This window comes from Bos taurus, chromosome 2 (assembly GCF_002263795.3).
Source record: "Bos taurus isolate L1 Dominette 01449 registration number 42190680 breed Hereford chromosome 2, ARS-UCD2.0, whole genome shotgun sequence".
Lineage (NCBI taxonomy): Eukaryota > Metazoa > Chordata > Mammalia > Artiodactyla > Bovidae > Bos > Bos taurus.
Window position 1 is genome coordinate 130,936,902 of NC_037329.1, and position 16,076 is coordinate 130,952,977.

The 16,076-nt window shown below is 58.9% G+C and overlaps 1 protein-coding gene across 9 annotated transcripts in view; it reads left to right on the forward strand.

Annotated features, from left to right (window-relative positions):
- HSPG2 (heparan sulfate proteoglycan 2) overlaps positions 1-16,076 on the forward strand; it is a 109,946-nt gene that overhangs the window by 69,375 nt on the left and 24,495 nt on the right. For 6 of the 9 annotated variants that reach the window (XM_015460858.3, XM_059879833.1, XM_059879839.1 and 3 more), the window contains 24 exons: positions 143-223; positions 427-657; positions 2,930-3,043; positions 4,199-4,326; positions 4,444-4,530; positions 5,615-5,673; positions 5,863-6,030; positions 6,187-6,297; positions 8,279-8,379; positions 8,471-8,651; positions 9,745-9,870; positions 10,038-10,190; positions 10,276-10,418; positions 10,692-10,827; positions 10,923-11,071; positions 11,281-11,431; positions 12,158-12,327; positions 12,432-12,573; positions 13,007-13,158; positions 13,311-13,446; positions 13,544-13,695; positions 14,636-14,771; positions 14,914-15,065; positions 15,889-16,027. In XM_015460858.3, coding sequence (XP_015316344.2) covers positions 143-223; positions 427-657; positions 2,930-3,043; positions 4,199-4,326; positions 4,444-4,530; positions 5,615-5,673; positions 5,863-6,030; positions 6,187-6,297; positions 8,279-8,379; positions 8,471-8,651; positions 9,745-9,870; positions 10,038-10,190; positions 10,276-10,418; positions 10,692-10,827; positions 10,923-11,071; positions 11,281-11,431; positions 12,158-12,327; positions 12,432-12,573; positions 13,007-13,158; positions 13,311-13,446; positions 13,544-13,695; positions 14,636-14,771; positions 14,914-15,065; positions 15,889-16,027 — 3,298 coding nt within the window. The remainder of the gene's footprint in view (positions 1-142; positions 224-426; positions 658-2,929; positions 3,044-4,198; positions 4,327-4,443; positions 4,531-5,614; positions 5,674-5,862; positions 6,031-6,186; positions 6,298-8,278; positions 8,380-8,470; positions 8,652-9,744; positions 9,871-10,037; positions 10,191-10,275; positions 10,419-10,691; positions 10,828-10,922; positions 11,072-11,280; positions 11,432-12,157; positions 12,328-12,431; positions 12,574-13,006; positions 13,159-13,310; positions 13,447-13,543; positions 13,696-14,635; positions 14,772-14,913; positions 15,066-15,888; positions 16,028-16,076) is intronic. The other 3 variants (XM_059879836.1, XM_015460860.3, XM_010802656.4) reach the window with 1 other exon arrangement.

Sequence of the window (16,076 nt, forward strand, 5' to 3'; positions counted from 1 at the left end):
CCGGGCCCGGCTCCAGGGCCTGTACCTGACTCCTTAGGGCACAGGAGCTTGGGAGATTGGGGAGATGGGAGGCTGGGACTGGGGGATCTACTGTCCCCAAGAGCCCCTCGGTTCCCCTCCAATCCTGCTGGTGTCTCCCCAGGGCAACAACATCATGTTGGTAGCCTCCCAGCCAGCGCTGCAGGGCCCGGAGAGGAAGAACTACGAGGTCGTTTTCCAAGAGGTGAGAGGCGCTCGGCCACACCGTGTCTGACCCTCCCCAGCCTGCTTTGGAGCCCGGCTTTGACACCAGCTTCCCCTGCCTCTTACTCCACCCCGGTCCTGAGCTCACTGTCCTCAGCCAGTGCCTGGGAGGCAGGGGTTGGGGGTGGGGGTGCTGCAAGGCCAACGCCTCACCTTCATCTGCTGTCTTCTCCCCCCACGCAGGAATTCTGGCGCCGGCCTGACGGGCAGCCAGCCACCCGCGAGCACCTTCTGATGGCGCTGGCTGACCTGGACGAGCTCCTGGTCCGAGCCACATTCTCCTCCATGCCATTGGCGGCCAGCATCAGCGGGGTCAGCCTTGAGGTCGCCCAGCCCGGCCCCTCCGAGGGACCCCGGGCCCTGGAGGTGGAGGAATGCCGCTGCCCCCCGGGCTACGTCGGCTCGTCCTGCCAGGTGAGCGTGGCCCGCCCAGCTGCCTCTGCACCAGCATAGCTGGGTCCGCAAGAGGTCAGCCGGGATTCCCACGGCCTGTGATCACCGTGGGCTTCCCAGGTGGCACTTGTGGTGAAGAGCCCGCCTGCCAGTGCAGGAGACGTGAGAGACCCAGGTTCGACCCCTGGGTCAGGAAGAGCCCCTAGAGGAGGACACAGCAACCCACTCCAGTATTCTTGCCTGGAAAACCCCACGGACAGAGGAACCTGGTGGGCTTATGGTCCATGGGGTCTCAAAGAGTCAGTCGTGACTGAAGTGACTTAGCAGGCATGCACACGGTCACCATCATGACTTTAATATGCTTGGCGACAGGGCATATGTTCTTCCCAACAGCTCTGAGAGAGGTGTAATTGCCCCCTTTTAACAGATTATTTTTAAAAAATGAGGCTCTGAAAGGTGTGTGACTTACCCAAGGGCACACAGCTACACCCTGCAGAGTTAAGACACAGCTTGCCCTCTCAGGGTGCTCGCCAGAGATACGGAGACAAACGGAGACACCCAAAGTTAGCCCAAAGCAGAGCCTGGAGATGCCTCCGAGTGGTGAACAGCGTGGATGGGAGTAGGCTTCTAGGCAGGAGGACAAAATACACAGAAGTGTCAGAAAGAGGAATGTGTGAGGACAGAGCCTACGATGCAGAAGGGTCACCCCTGGAAAGCTGGGGCGGGGGGCGCTTCTTCAGACCTGGAGTAAGGCTCCCCCGGCAGGAACTACTGCCAAGCTGCAGAGGGAACGCCAGGGTTGGAACTGGGCCCCAGGAAACTTCTCTGCTCACTGCGACTGAGATGGCTGGGGCCAGGGAGAGACAGGCAGCTCGACTGGGAGGGAAGGGGGCTGGGGAGTGGAAGGGAGGACAGGCCGTTGGAGGGACTCCAAGAACATCTACAGGGCTCTGCTGGAGACTGAACGCGAGGGCAGGGCCTGGGCTGACTGCTCACCCCTGAATCCCCAGGCACAGAGCGGGCAACCACTTAACACTGGATGAGTGGGTGTGGAAGCGGGGAAGGGGGATCGCGGGAGGAGAGTGGGGAGGGCTGCGATGCCAGGTGGGCACCAGGGAGGTCAAACAGCCAGCTCCCCAGCCCAACTCAGGAAGTCCTGGCGAGAAGCCCGTGTCTCTACAGCTTTGTATCTGTGCACGTTTGCCATGGCCACAGGAGCGTTCACATCCAAGGAGATGAGCTTCATGTCCCTTGAAGTTATGAAACAACACTTTTTTTTTTGGTGAAACAACACGTTTTGGAGAACTCCTGGAGAAGGCAGGATCCCTGGTGCACATTTTCCACAGTGAAACAAAACAGATTTATAAACATCCCTTTGAAATGGTCGGGGAGGGGAGGGCCTGGAGAGATTTCAAAGAAGCAGCAGAGCGAATAGAAATTCATTGTTCTCAGAACCCCTGATTAGTCACTTAGGATGTGTAAAAACCTCCTTGGTTACCTGGGTGCTGCCTCCTTCACTTATGGGGCAAAGGTAAACACAGTCATAAAAGTCTTCAAGGAGTCACCCCAACTCCAGGTCTTCTGAGCGCTCCTTTTTCCATGTAGGGCTTGTTTTTCAATAAAGATCCTGCTAGAAGAATTTTTAGGAACGAAGCCCTGGGGCCAGAGAAGGGTTCTGCATTGTTGTTCACTCACTCACTAAGTCGTGTCCAACTCTTTGTGACCCCATGGACTGCCTCACGCCAGGCCTCCCTGTCCTTCACCATCTCCCAGAGCCTGCTCAAACTCATGTGCATTGAGTCGGTGATGCCCTCCAACCATCTCATCCTCTGTTGCCCCCTTCTCCTCCTGCCTTCAATCTTTCCCAGCATCAAGGTCTTTTCCAATGAGTCAGTTTTTCGCATCAGGTGGCCAAAGTATGGGAGCGTCAGCTTCAGTCCTTCCAATGAACAGTTAGGATTAATTTCCTTTAGGATTAACTAGTTTGATCTCTTGGCTGTCCAAGGGACTCTCAAGAGTCCTCTCCATTAAGGATGAACTATTATTTCAGTATATCCATGACTGGGGATGCCAGACAGGATGGGGGCAGACACTCCCAGCTCTCCAGAGCTCTCCAGAGCTGGGAGGAGAGGAGGGCCCCTGAGAGGGGATGCTGGGACGGGGAGCTGGGCCTGGACTCTGCCCTCCAAGAGCCAATGGGAGTCAAGATGACTGAGGAGAGGAGTTCTGGGTCTACCGGCTGCAGGTGGGACCACCTTGGAGATGGAGACCAACGCTCCCCTCTGTCCCCTAGGACTGTGCCCCGGGCTACACGCGCACCGGGAGTGGACTCTACCTCGGCCACTGTGAGCTGTGCGAATGCAATGGCCACTCAGACCTGTGCCACCCGGAGACCGGGGCCTGCTCAGTAAGATGCACGCAGGGCCAGGGCAGGGGGCTGCTTGGCTGGGGCTGGGTGGGGTGGGAGGGCTTTGGTGTGTTTAGACGGACGTCCAGGGGCAAAGTCACAGGGCGCATCCCATGGGGCAAAGTGCCTGGGCCAGCGGGTCTGAGGCACTGAGGGGTTGCAGACATGGCGGGGTGAACAGAGCCGGGAATTAGCGCCCTTCTTTATAAAGAAAGCTTTAGAGGATTCCCTGGTGGTCTACTTCAGCGGGCATGGGCTCAGTCACTGGCCAGGGGACTGAGATCCTACAAGCCACGTGGTACAGCCCCAAAAATCCAGAAAACAAGAGAAGGCTGGTTCCTGTTATTTCCTATCACCAGTGTGACACATGTTTTCTGTAGAAGAATCAGACTGTAGAGATAACTTAAAAACAAAGTTAAAATTCCCTGAAATCCTACCATCTGGAGGTAATCACTGTCAACATTAGACTGTGGAGTTCTTTTTTCTGGGCAAAGGTTTACACAGATTAATATACGTCTCGTTTTGCAAATAAGCCCAGGATCACTGTGTTTCATGATCAACTTTTTTTCACTTCTTGACATCTTTCAATATTTCAATATTTTTTATACCTGAGCTTTTCAGAGTGGTATATGTATAACCCTCCGGGATACGTGGTCAAGGACCAGGTGGTTGACAGAACCACCAACTAAATATCGAATGAGGATTATGCTACATTAATTTAAAAAAAATAGATCTCTTTGGAGGAAAACATAAAACGCACACGCATTTTTTATACAATTAAGTGCTTATTTCAAAACTCTGCCCCCATACAACACCCAAGTGGGTACTTTCCTGTGATATTACAGGTATTTAGATAGAAAAATGTAAGAAATGCAATCAATATCCTTTTTGATAGCTTTTTGGATGGAATTTCCTTTTTTAATTTTCTCAGTTCTTTTTTTCTTGGTGTGTTTCCAGCATTGTGCTTTTAAAAACACCGCTGAGATGAATGGAACATCCTGTAGTGAATTCATTGTGCCGCTCCCTGATTATTTCTTTAAGATAAGCTCGAATGTGGAATTTCCAGATCAAGGGATTACCAAATCCCTTGGAGGGAGTATGATTTGGGGTAAATTTTGCCAAATAGCAAGTGGCTGACATCCTTGCACCTTGCAGCAATGCCAGCACCACGCCGCCGGGGAGTTCTGTGAGCAGTGTGCCCCTGGCTACTATGGAGATGCCACGGCCGGAACGCCCGAGGACTGCCAGCCCTGCGCCTGCCCACTGACCAACCCAGAGAACATGTGGGTGCCCTTGCTCAAGGCCCGAGGGGGTAGAGGGCATTGCACTGACTCTTGGGGCGAAAGTGAGGGGACGAGGGGGTGGGTGTTCCAGAGCCTGAGCTTCGCCTCCTACCGCAGGTTCTCCCGCACCTGTGAAAGCCTGGGAGCTGGAGGGTACCGCTGCACGGCCTGTGAACCTGGCTACACTGGCCAGTACTGTGAGCAGTAAGTTTGCTACAGGAGGGATGCAGGGAGCGGGGCATGGGGTAAACTCCTAGCTGAGAGTCCTGGATGATGTTGCTCAGAAAGGTCCCTACCAGGATCGTGTCCCTCCCCTGTCCAAAACTCTGCCAAGATTCCCCGGTGCCCTTGGGACCAGCCCGAGCTCCTTAGGTAGTAGCCTTATCATTCACCAGGCTCATCCCACCTCTGACACCTAACTCTGTACTCTAGCTGGGTGTCCCTTGACTTCTTCATGTTCAGTTCTTTAGATGTGCTGTTTTTGCTCTTCATGGATCGTTCTCCATCCACATACCGACCCCCGCCCCCATCCTGGCTAACTCCTGTTTGACCTTCAAGGCTGAGCTTTATTCCATTGTTCAGCGCGTTTTTATTGAGACTCTACTGTATGCCGTGCAGTGTAGAAACGTGTTGGAAACAAAGTGATGAGCAAAACAGATTCAGTCCCAACCCTTATAGAGTCTACTGCCTGTAATGGGAGACAAGACAGTGGGTAATCCTGCAAATAAATAGTTGCAAATGGGGATAAATTCTTTGCTGACTACAGTCTGCTTCAAAGGAATAGAACAGCCCAGGAGTCTCGTCCTCTGGGAAGCATCCTGATTCTCAGGGCTGGACAAGTGCCCCTCTCCCACCATGCCCCCCCAGCCCGCATGCATGTCCCTCACTCTCATATCTGTAATTCCTTAAGAGCAAGGATTTTATCATGTTTGCTGTTGTGCATCCATAACCTTGCTTAGTGTATGTGTGTGTGTGTGTGTGTGTGTGTGTGTTAGTCACTCGGTCGTGTCCGACTCTTTGCGACCACATGGACATAAATGTTTGTTGAATGAATATTTCCCTGAATCCAACCTGCTGACCTTCTCCCCGCACCACCCCGCCGCCCCGCCCCAGTCAGCTTTCTCAGCTCACAGAGGCTCTGCGCTGGGGCCGTTTTGGTCTCTGAAAATCCTTCCTGAGCTCTGAGTCTCCTCACCCTGTAGTGGGCAGAGAGCTGGCTCCCCAAGTCCGCCAAGAGGCACTGGGTCCCCTGAGGCCTGACACAGCTTGTCCCTGTCCCTCCTTACAGGTGTGCCCCAGGATACGTGGGTAATCCCAATGTGCCAGGGGGCCGGTGCCTGCCGCAGGGTAAGTGGGACCATGGTCTTGGGTCAAAGGTGATGGCAAGGCAGGGGACCTGGGGAGACTGAGAGATACTAGGTCTGGGGAGCAGGGTGGGGACAGGGTGTGCCAGTCTTTGGGAGGGCAGGGGGATTTGAGACAGTGGTGCCTGCTGGGGACCTCCTGCCTGAGTGGCCTCCCCTGTCCCTCTCCCAGCAGACCAAGCCCCGCTGGTGGTGCAGGTCCATCCAACTCGGAGCGTAGTACCCCAAGGCGGCCCCCACTCCCTGCGGTGCCAGGTCAGTGGGAGCCCACCCCACTACTTCTACTGGTCTCGTGAAGATGGGCGGCCCTTGCCCAGCAGCACCCAGCAGCGACATCAAGGTACGCATGGCCCCAGGCCCCTCGGCCACCCTGGTGGAAGGGGAGACACAGGCCTGAGCCTACCCTACTGAGATCCTGTAGGGACCCACATGCAGGACTGGGTCGTAAAAGGTTGCATCTTCACTGATGAGCCCCCGCCCCCCGCCTTGCCACCAGGCTCAGAGCTGCACTTCCCCAGTGTCCAGCCCTCGGATGCTGGAGTCTACATTTGCACCTGTCGGAATCTCCATCATGCCAACACCAGCCGGGCAGAGCTGCTGGTCACTGGTGAGTTCCTCGTCCCCTAACCCCAGCACTGCCTGTCCTGGGCCAGGCTGCACACTGTAGACCTAAGCCGCTGGTGCATTCATCTGCCAGAGGGGGACAGTGGTTTCCTGGATGAGGACACTGGCCAGAAAGATGGGAAGAGATGATGGCGTCAAGATGGTAGAACTGATACCGGCAGAGCTGGCAGGACTTGATACCCAGAAAGAGAAAAGTCTAGGAAGATGCCCAAGGGTCTGGATTCCAGCAGCTGGGCACACAGGGCACCATTTACCAAGATGAGAGAGGCTCCAACAGCAGAGTTTCTTCATTCGGGCTGCCCCCAAAGCAGAGACTGAGACAAAGATTTGTGTGCATGTAGTTTATTTGGGAAATGAAATGAAAGCGAGAAGAGAAGGTACCCAGGAAAGCACGTGTCATCACTGGGCACATTACCACCTAGAGCAGGTGTTGCTGAACACAGCTGGGGCAGCACCAGGGAACTCCAAAGTAAAGTCAGCTCCTTGGAGTCCCCCCACTGTGCCCCAGCGCCCACCCACTGCCGCAGGGCCAAGGGAGCTGGGGTATGCGTGCACCAGCTCCCATCAGTCACTGACTGGGGCCTGTTCCAGGAGCACTGAGGCTGCTGCTTTCTGTCCCACCCTGTGGGCAGGCACAGTGACCTGAGGAAACCCTCCTGCAAAGAAACGCAGCTGCTGCAGAATTCAGGCAGGCGGGTGCAGAAGTGACCACGCCAGAGCGTGTGCACGGGATGCCGGCAACCCCTGCCACCAGCAGGTCCCAGGGAACCACAAGTGTGGTTTTAGCCCTGTTAAAAGTTTGAGATGTTTGGGGAAACACTGAAGTGTGTACATGAGGTGGGCATTTTGGAGCTGTGAATCTGGAGCTCAGGAAAGAGGCCCTGGCCAGAGAAATGAATTTGGGAACTGTGGGTACAGGGGTGGGGCAGGATGAAGTCACCCAGGACAGAGCCCTGGCGAGCCCCAACCTGAGCTTGTCAGATAGAGGAGAAAGCAAGTGGGCACAGCCCGCAGACAGGAGGAGGCTGGGGGAGGGGGTGGCTGGAATCAGGGGGCAAACGGCTTCCTGGAGAGAGTAGCCCCCTCGCCAGAAGCTCCCAGGAGGTCAGCTCCAGGCAGAGAAATAACCCTCAGAGTTGATGCTTTGACAGGAGCGGTTTGCAGTGAAGAGAATGGGGAGAAACTGGATTGGAGTGGGGCAGAGAATGGATGGGGGGGCAACCAGTGTAAATGACTGCTTCAAGAGTCTTGCCTTTGAACAGAGGGCAAGAAGTAGGTCAGGAGGTGGGCAGTGGGGGGCGCATGTGGGGTCGGGGTCATTTTCAGATATGGGAAATTCTAAAACACATTTGTCTGTGGAGTGGGATGATCCCATGGGAAGGGAGCCAGGGAGGGCACGGCTGGGGGAGGGGGTCCTCGGGAGGGGCTTCAGCACTCAGGAAGGGGAGTGGAGGGTGGGCTGGAGGTGGGGAGAAGGCTCGCCCTTCAGGGACCAGGGAGGAGGGAGGTGGGGAGATTGGGGATCGTAGAAAATTCCTGACTAGTCATTTCACTTCTCTCCAGAAGTTGAGTTGAAGCCACAGAAGTGGAAGGAGGACTCTGGAGGGTGGAGAAGTTGGGAGGAGGTGTGAAATGGTTGTTTAAGAGGATAGAAACTCATACCAGACAGAGAGCCCCGCTGGGGTGAAGTGCGAATTGTTAAGAGCTCGTTTGTGGTCTGTGATGATGAACCGGAGCCAAGGGGATCATGGTGTGATGTTCTCTGGCCACAGCCTGATGGGTGCTCGGTGCCTGCAGGGGAGAAGGGAGATGATGGGTTTGAGCCAGGAGGAGGGAGGGAGGTGTCAGGGAGTGGAATGGAAGCTAAGCCAGACTGGGGGGATGGAGAGAGAGAAGGGGAAAGTGGACCCAGGACAAGGGCCTGGCCAGCACCCAGCTCCCCGGGGAAACTCCCACCCCCGCAGAGGCTCCCGGCAAGCCCATCACGGTCACAGTGGAGGAGCAACGTAGCCAGAGTGTGCGCCCCGGAGCCGACGTCACCTTCATCTGCACGGCCAAGAGCAAGGTGGGCGGGGCAGGGAGTGGGCACTGGCGAGGGTCCGTCTCCTGGGGTCTCTGAGCCCCACGCCCATCTCTCTGGCCTCCCCCACCTGCAGTCTCCGGCTTATACCCTGGTGTGGACCCGCCTGCATAATGGGAAACTGCCAAGCCGAGCCATGGATTTCAACGGTATCCTGACCATTCGCAATGTACAGCCCAGTGACGCGGGCACCTACGTGTGCACCGGCTCCAATATGTTCGCCATGGACCAGGGCACAGCCACGCTGCATGTACAAGGTACACCGTTCACGTCCACGCCTGACCCACCCGGCCCTGCCCCTTCCTCCACGCTCTCCAGGACCGGTGAGCGTCTCTCCATTCAGTTGACAGCTTCTGAACTGGAAGTACGGCAGGCCCTAGACTCAGAAGAAATGGGGTTGGGGGGTTAGACAAGCAGTATCTCTGCCCTCCCGCCCTCCGTGTTCTGTGGGGAGACACTGAGTCTGGAAACAGTGGACAAACAACAGAATCACACCGGTGCTGGGATGTGAGTGGAGTGGAAGGAAAGCGAGGCTTGAGGTGGGCCTGAGCTGAGAGCTCTTCTACATGGGGTGGTCAGGGAGGACCCCCCAGAGGAAGTGACATCTCAGCTGAGACCTGAAGGGAAGAGAAGGGGTTCAGCCGTGCAGGAGCTGACAGCGGAAGCAGCATGTGCAAGCGCCCCGAGGCAGGAGCGTGCTGTTTGAGGGAAGGCGGGGCCAGCGTGGAAGGGTGAGTGAGGAACTTGAAGATATGGGCAGAGGTGAGTGCACTCAGTGAGGCACAGCAGGGAATTCAGGTGTTTTTGTTCTGAAAGCCACGAACAGGCCATCAGTGGGCAAGTAACGAGATCCCACTGACTTTTTTTTTTTTTTTGGCCGCGTGTGAAGCTTGTGGGATCTTAGTTCCCTGACCAGGGATCAAACCCACACCCTCAGCAGTGAAAGGGAAGACTCCTAACCTCTGGATCGCCAGAGAAGTCCCCCCCACCCCTACCGCCAATGACATTTATTTTTTTTTAACATTTTTTTGAAGTCTTTATTGAATTTGTTACAATATTGCTTCTGTTTTATGTTTGGGTGTTGGTTTTTTTGAGCCAAGAGGCATGTGGGGATCTTAGTTCCCCGACCGGGGATCGAACCCGCAGCCTCAGCAGTGAAAGTGCAGAGTCCTAACCCCCGGACCGCCAGGGAAATCCCTCCCACTGACTGACAATGTAGAGACTCCCTCTGCCTGCTGTGTGGACAAATGGCCATGAAGGGCTGGAGTGGCAGCAAAGGGAGCAGCAAGGAGGCTGTTGGCACGGGTCCCTCCCCTCCCTGACCCCACACGCTGTCTCCTCGCTCCTCAGCCTCGGCCACCCCGTCCGCCCCTGTGGTCTCCATCCACCCGCCGCAGCTCACAGTGCAGCCGGGCCAGATGGCCGAGTTCCGCTGCAGTGCCACGGGGCACCCCATGCCCAGCCTTGAGTGGACAGGTGAGGCCGTGGTGGGTACAACTGTCAGAGCCTGGCTCTCCTGGATGTGGGGAAAGTGCCAGGGGGTGGGACTCTAGGAGGTGGACCTCAACCTCTTGGCGCACGGTGGTGGGTGGGCCCAGCAATGCCCATCCCAGTGGGTACTGACCCCACCTCCCCGCCGTCAGGGGGCCCTGGTGGCCAGCTCCCTCAGAAAGCACAGGTGCATCGTGGCATCCTGCGCCTGCCAGCCGTTGAGGCCTCGGATCAAGGGCAGTACCTGTGCCACGCCCACAGCAGCGCCGGGCAGCACGTGGCCAGGGCTGTGCTCCACGTGCACGGTGAGAGAACTGGGCTGAGCGGGGAGGCGGTGGGGGCTGGCCCTGGCAGCCGTGGGGAGGTGTTCTCACAGGGTTCTGTCTGCAGGGGGCAACGGGCCCAGGGTCCAGGTGAGCCCAGAGAGGACCCAGGTACACGAAGGCCGCACCGTCAGGCTGTACTGCAGGGCCGCGGGGGTGCCCAGTGCCACCATCACCTGGAGGAAGGAAGGGGGCAGCCTCCCCCCACAGGTGAGGGTACCTGCCCGGCTCAGCCGAGTCCCAGCACCTGCCCTCTGCCCCTCCCCTCTCCTCCTCCAGTTCCCTCCACTTCCAAGAGGCTGCCGTGCTCAGAATTCCCACTCCGGGTGTCCTGGCAGGGGGAAGCTGTCAGCCTCCTGCTTTGCTGCCTGGGTGCCCACCCGGGGCCCCGATCCCGGCTCTGAGCTGGCCTGTACGCCTCTGCCCGCCCTCCCTGGCCAGCCCATGCCAGGCTGCCTCTGACCCCTTCTCCCTGTGTGGCAGGCCCGTGCAGAGCGCACAGACATTGCCACCCTGCTCATCCCCGCCATCACGGCCGCCGACGCCGGCTTTTACCTCTGTGTGGCCACCAGCCCTGCGGGCACCGCCCAGGCCCGGATTCAAGTGGTCGTCCTTCCAGGTGCGGGGCCTCCAGGGGCTTGGAGGCATCGGAGGGCCAGCCGGGGCTCCCCCGCGGTTGCCTCACTCCCCCACCAACCCCGCCTCCCATCCCAGGTGCCACCACCCCACCGGTCAGGATTGAGTCCTCCTCGCCTTCTGTGACCGAAGGACAGACCCTGGACCTCAACTGCGTGGTGGCAGGGCTGGCCCACAGCCAGATCACGTGGTACAAGCGAGGGGGCAGCCTGCCTCCCCACGCCCAGGTACGAGGGTCCCTGAGCCCTGTGGTGGGAGCCCCCCGAGGAGTGGTCCGTCACGCCCCAGGAGGAGATGCTCTGCACGAGCAGGGCCCGCCCTTATTTCGCTCTCTCTGCAGCCCCCTTTGGGGCAGTCCCGGGCGGAGCCAGGCGCAGAGGGGACGGCGACCAGAGCCCCTCCCATCCTCGCAAACCTCTGTCCTTCCCTGGCCTAGGTGCGCGGCTCCCGGCTGCGTCTGCCCCAGGTATCACCAGCCGATTCTGGAGAATATGTGTGCCGAGTGGAGAACGATTCAGGCCCCAAGGAGGCCTCCATCATCGTCTCTGTCCTCCACAGCCGCCATCCAGGCCCCGGCTACACCCCAGGTGAGGAGCCAGAGGGGCTGGGCGAGGGCTGAGCCCTCCGGCCTCCCCTGTATTCCCGAGGATGGCGCCCCGGGGTCTCTTCGGTGCTATCCAGACAGGAAGAGGCGCTCCTGGCAGGCTCCAATCCCCTCCTTCCCCTCGAGGAGAGATGAGGGGTCTGAGGGTGGAGACAGTTTGACCTGACTTACAGAGACCCCCATGGGGAGGGTACTGTTTCCGGAATTCGTCAGGAAGCAGCAGTCAGGGTTGAGCTCTGAGCTGGGAGTCGGGTTGACCTGCGCTCAAGTCCCGGCAGTCCTGGTTCAGCCAGCCTTGGACTGGTTATTGTACCTCTGGGGGCCTCAGTTTCCTCACGTGTGAAATGGGGACAGCATCCCCTAGTGTACTGTGGATGCACAGCACACACTCTGAAGAAAGGGGCTGGGGAGTGATCGTCGGCATCCTGTGGCCCGCCCCACCCCAGGGTGCTAAAGGACTCTGGTTCCCTGAGAGCCAGAGCAGCTCGTCACGGGTCAAGGTCTAGGTGGGCAGGCAGATGGGCCTGGAACGGCAGGTTGAAGGTCAGAGAGGGGAAAAAAGGGTCCAGCTGGCCCCGCCAGTGTGGTCCCAGCCCCCAGGGCTCCCATCCGTCCTCCCGAGCTCAGGCCTGGTCAGACCCCAGGGCTGCAGGGTGGGGAGTGGGGAGCTCAGGAGCCCTGGCCACTGACCAGCTCCTCTGCGCCCCAGCTCCCGGTGGAGCCCCAGCTCCAGGCGGTACCCAGCCCGTCCGCATCGAGCCCTCCTCCTCTCACGTGGCCGAAGGGCAGACGCTGGATCTGAACTGTGTGGTCCCCGGGCAGGCCCACGCCCAGGTCACGTGGTACAAACGTGGCGGCAGCCTCCCCGCGCGGCACCAGGTAGAGCAGCCCACCGCACCCCTCCCCCGGCCCAGGGCCAGCCTGCAGGAGGGGCTGCACAGAGCAGCTCCAGCCCCCTCCTGACCCTCCCCGGTTGCGTTCAGACCCACGGCTCGCTGCTGCGGCTGCACCAGGTGTCCCCAGCCGACTCGGGAGAGTATGTGTGCCGCGTGGTCCTGGGCTCTGGGCCCCTCGAGACTTCCGTCCTGGTCTCCATCGAGGCCTCTGACGCCGGCACCATCCCTGGTGAGTGGACAGTCAGTGACAGGCTGGCAGGGGCCCGAGGGCCTTCCCGAGGGCTCGTGACTCCTGTTGCTGACGTGGAGATCAGGGCTGGGAGGCCCACGCCGGCGCTGGCCACAGGGCCCGGCCCAGGTGGCCTCCGCGTTCCTGAATAACCCGCCATCTTCGCATCGCTGTTCCGTCTGGCCCACTTACGCGCCTTCCCGCCCCTGCCTCTCTCCCAGCCTCAGTTATCCTCATCCCTCCCTCCCTCTTCCTCACACCCCTCTGCAAGCCTGGGCTCCTGCTCCAGCCCCCTCCCCAAGGCTGCTCTGCTGAGGACCTCAAGCCCAGGAGGCCTCTAACTCTAAACCCACCAGGCCGAGCCAGCTCCAGGGTGGGCAGTTCTGGCCGTCTCCCCTGGGAGGCATCTATGACCCATCCCCTCTCCCCGCAGCCCCGGGACCCGTCCCTCCCGTCAGGATCGAGTCCTCGTCCCCCACAGTGGCCGAGGGGCAGACCCTGGACCTGAACTGCGTGGTGGCAGGCCAGGCCCACGCCCCGGTCACGTGGTACAAACGTGGGGGCACCCTCCCTGCCCGGCACCAGGTACCCGGGGGCAGAAAGGTGGGAGGTGGCCAGCCAGGGCTACACAGCAGACCACAGGGCGCGGAGGGAGCTGAGCTCGGAGGAACAGGGTATGGGGCGCCCGCCGGGCTCTGGGAAGCACCCCGCTCACACCCCTGCCTGCGTCTGTCCAGGTGCGTGGCTCCCGCTTGTACATCTTCCAGGCCTCCCCAGCGGACGCAGGCGAGTATGTCTGCAGGGCCAGCAACGGCGTGGAGGCCTCCATCACAGTCACAGTCACCAAGACCCAGGGCGCCAACTTCGCCTACCGTGAGTGGGGCCAGCCGGCCTGGGCTTGGAGGGAAAAGGGGAAAGGCCGGGGCCGCTGCAGAGGCCTGACTGACCGAGTGACCATCTCCTCCCCCAGCTCCTGGTGGCACCCAGCCCGTCCGCATCGAGCCCTCTTCCTCCCATGTGGCTGAAGGGCAGACCCTGGATCTGAACTGTGTGGTACCCGGGCAGCCCCACGCCCAGGTCACGTGGCACAAGCGTGGGGGCAGCCTGCCCGCCCGGCACCAGGTACGGGACTGGAGGAGGGACAGGCCGAGGAGGGGACGGGAGGGAGGCCCCTGGGAAGGGGAGGTCAGGGGTGGGAGAGCAGGAGGCTCCTCTGAGGCGGAGAGGCCCTGGACCCCTCTGCGCAGGTGTGTGATGCGATGCTCAGAGCCCAGACGCTCTGACCGGTCAGCCCAAGTGGAGTGTGACTGCCGCTTCCCCCACCTAGTCGTTTGGGCAAATCACTCAATCTCTCTGTAGCGTATTTTCAGCATCTGTAAAACGGTAACGATTGTACTAACCTTACAGAATTATCTTAAGGATGAAGGGAACTAATTTGCATGCAAAGTGCTCAGAGTTCTGGCTCACTGAAAGTGCTAGAGCTGTATTAGTGTCACGTCAGTAGCTGTTAGTATTGATATATTCTGTAGCATTTAGGATGCCACTGATTGTAAGATGCACTGTTACTTTATGTACCTCTGAGGTAAAAAAAGAAGAAGAAAACCCTGCCGTTTGTAATTCGCTATTAGATGCATATTGATTTCAGAGGCGTTTAAAAGTGTGTCTAGGGAATTCCCTGCCTGTGCAGTGGTTAGGACTCTGTGTTTTCACTGCCAAGGGCCTGGTTTCAGTCCCTGGTTGGAGAGCTGGGATTCCATAGGCCACACGGTGACACCCAAAAATAATAATAAAGCAAAAGTAATATGCATGTTACCAGCTCCATCCTATTTTTTTTTTATTTTAAATGTGTCCAGAAGTTGATGGAGTGTGGTGTTAGTGTTTGCTCAGTTCCCCATGGTTTCTCCTGACCACCCCTGGTCCTGGGATGAGACAGCCACTTCTCCACCTCTGAGCAGAATGGAGTTAAAAGTCAGTTCTCAGGCTCAGAGTGAGGCAGGGCGGCAGGTGATCAGTGCGAGGATCCTGAGAGGGCCCCCTCTGACCCCACCTCCATTCTGGCCAGACCCACGGCTCCCTGCTGAGACTGTACCAGGTGTCTCCGGCCGACTCGGGCGAGTACGTGTGCCGAGTGGTGGGCGGTTCAGTGCCCCTGGAGTCCTCTGTCCTGGTCAGCATTGAGCCTGTAGACTCTGTGCCTGGTGAGTGATGGGGGTTCGGGGGGGAGGCTCCCCACTCCAGCAAAGGCAGGACCCCAGAAACCAGCAGACCCTACCTCCACTCACACCCTCCCCTCCCCGCCTCCTCCCAGCTGGGGATTCACTCTCTGCCCTCTGTCCCCAGCGCTGGGGGTCACCCCCCCGGTCCGGATCGAGTCATCCTCCTCACACGTGGCTGAAGGACAGACGCTGGATCTGAACTGCCTGGTTTCTGGGCAGCCCCACGCCCAGGTCACGTGGCACAAGCGTGGGGGCAGCCTGCCCGCCCGGCACCAGGTAGGAGGCAGGGAGCTAAGCGGGGAGGGGGCCTGAAGGACCCTCGAGACTGCGGAGTGAGGAGCTTTGAGTTCGGATATTGCTCTGCCATCTTGCCTGGCCAGTCCTTTGACTTCCCTAAGACTCAGTGTCCTCATCTGTCAAATGGGCTCACACTGCCTAGCTCACCTGCTCCATAGTGAAAGTGAACTTTCAAGTCACTCAGTCGTGTCTGACTGTTTGCGACCCCATGGGCTTTATAGTCCATGGAATTCTCCAGGCCAAAATACTGGAGTGGGTAGCCTTTCCCTTCTCCAGGAGATCTTCCCAACCCAGGGATCGAACCCAGGTCTCCCTGCATTGCAGGCAGATTCTTTACCAGCTGAGCCACAAGGGAAGCCCAAGAATACTAGAGTGGGTAACCTATCCCTTCTCCAGCGGATCTTCCCAACCCAGGAATCAAACCGGGGTCTCCTGCATTGCAGGTGGATTCTTTACCAACTCAACTATTAGGGAATCCACCTGCTCCATCGGACATCCACAAATGCTGAGCCTCTACTTCCTCCCACTAGACCCAGTCCCAAAACCCCGTCAAAGGAGCTGAAGGGTCCTGAGTGCTGGTTCTCCCTGGAAGAGCTTCCCTCAGGCTCTTTCAGGCTGGGCGGGGGTGGCCAGGGAAGGGAGCCTGAATCCCAAAACCCCGTCAAAGGAGCTGAAGGGTCCTGAGTGCTGGTTCTCCCTGGAAGAGCTTCCCGCAGGCTCTTTCAGGCTGGGTGGGGGCGGCCAGGGAAGGGGGCCTGAACCGTGAGCCCCAGCACAGCTCTGAGCCCGCCTGGCCTCCCAGGTTCACGGCTCCAGGCTGCGGCTGCCCCAGATGACTCCGGCGGACTCCGGGGAGTACGTGTGCCGCGTGGTCAGCGGCTCAGGCACCCAGGAGGCCTCGGTCCTCGTCACCATCCAGCAGCGCCGTGGCCCCACCCGCTGTGAGTGTCCCAGGGTCGCCGCAGACGGGCTGGGCGGGGCCCCTCCACC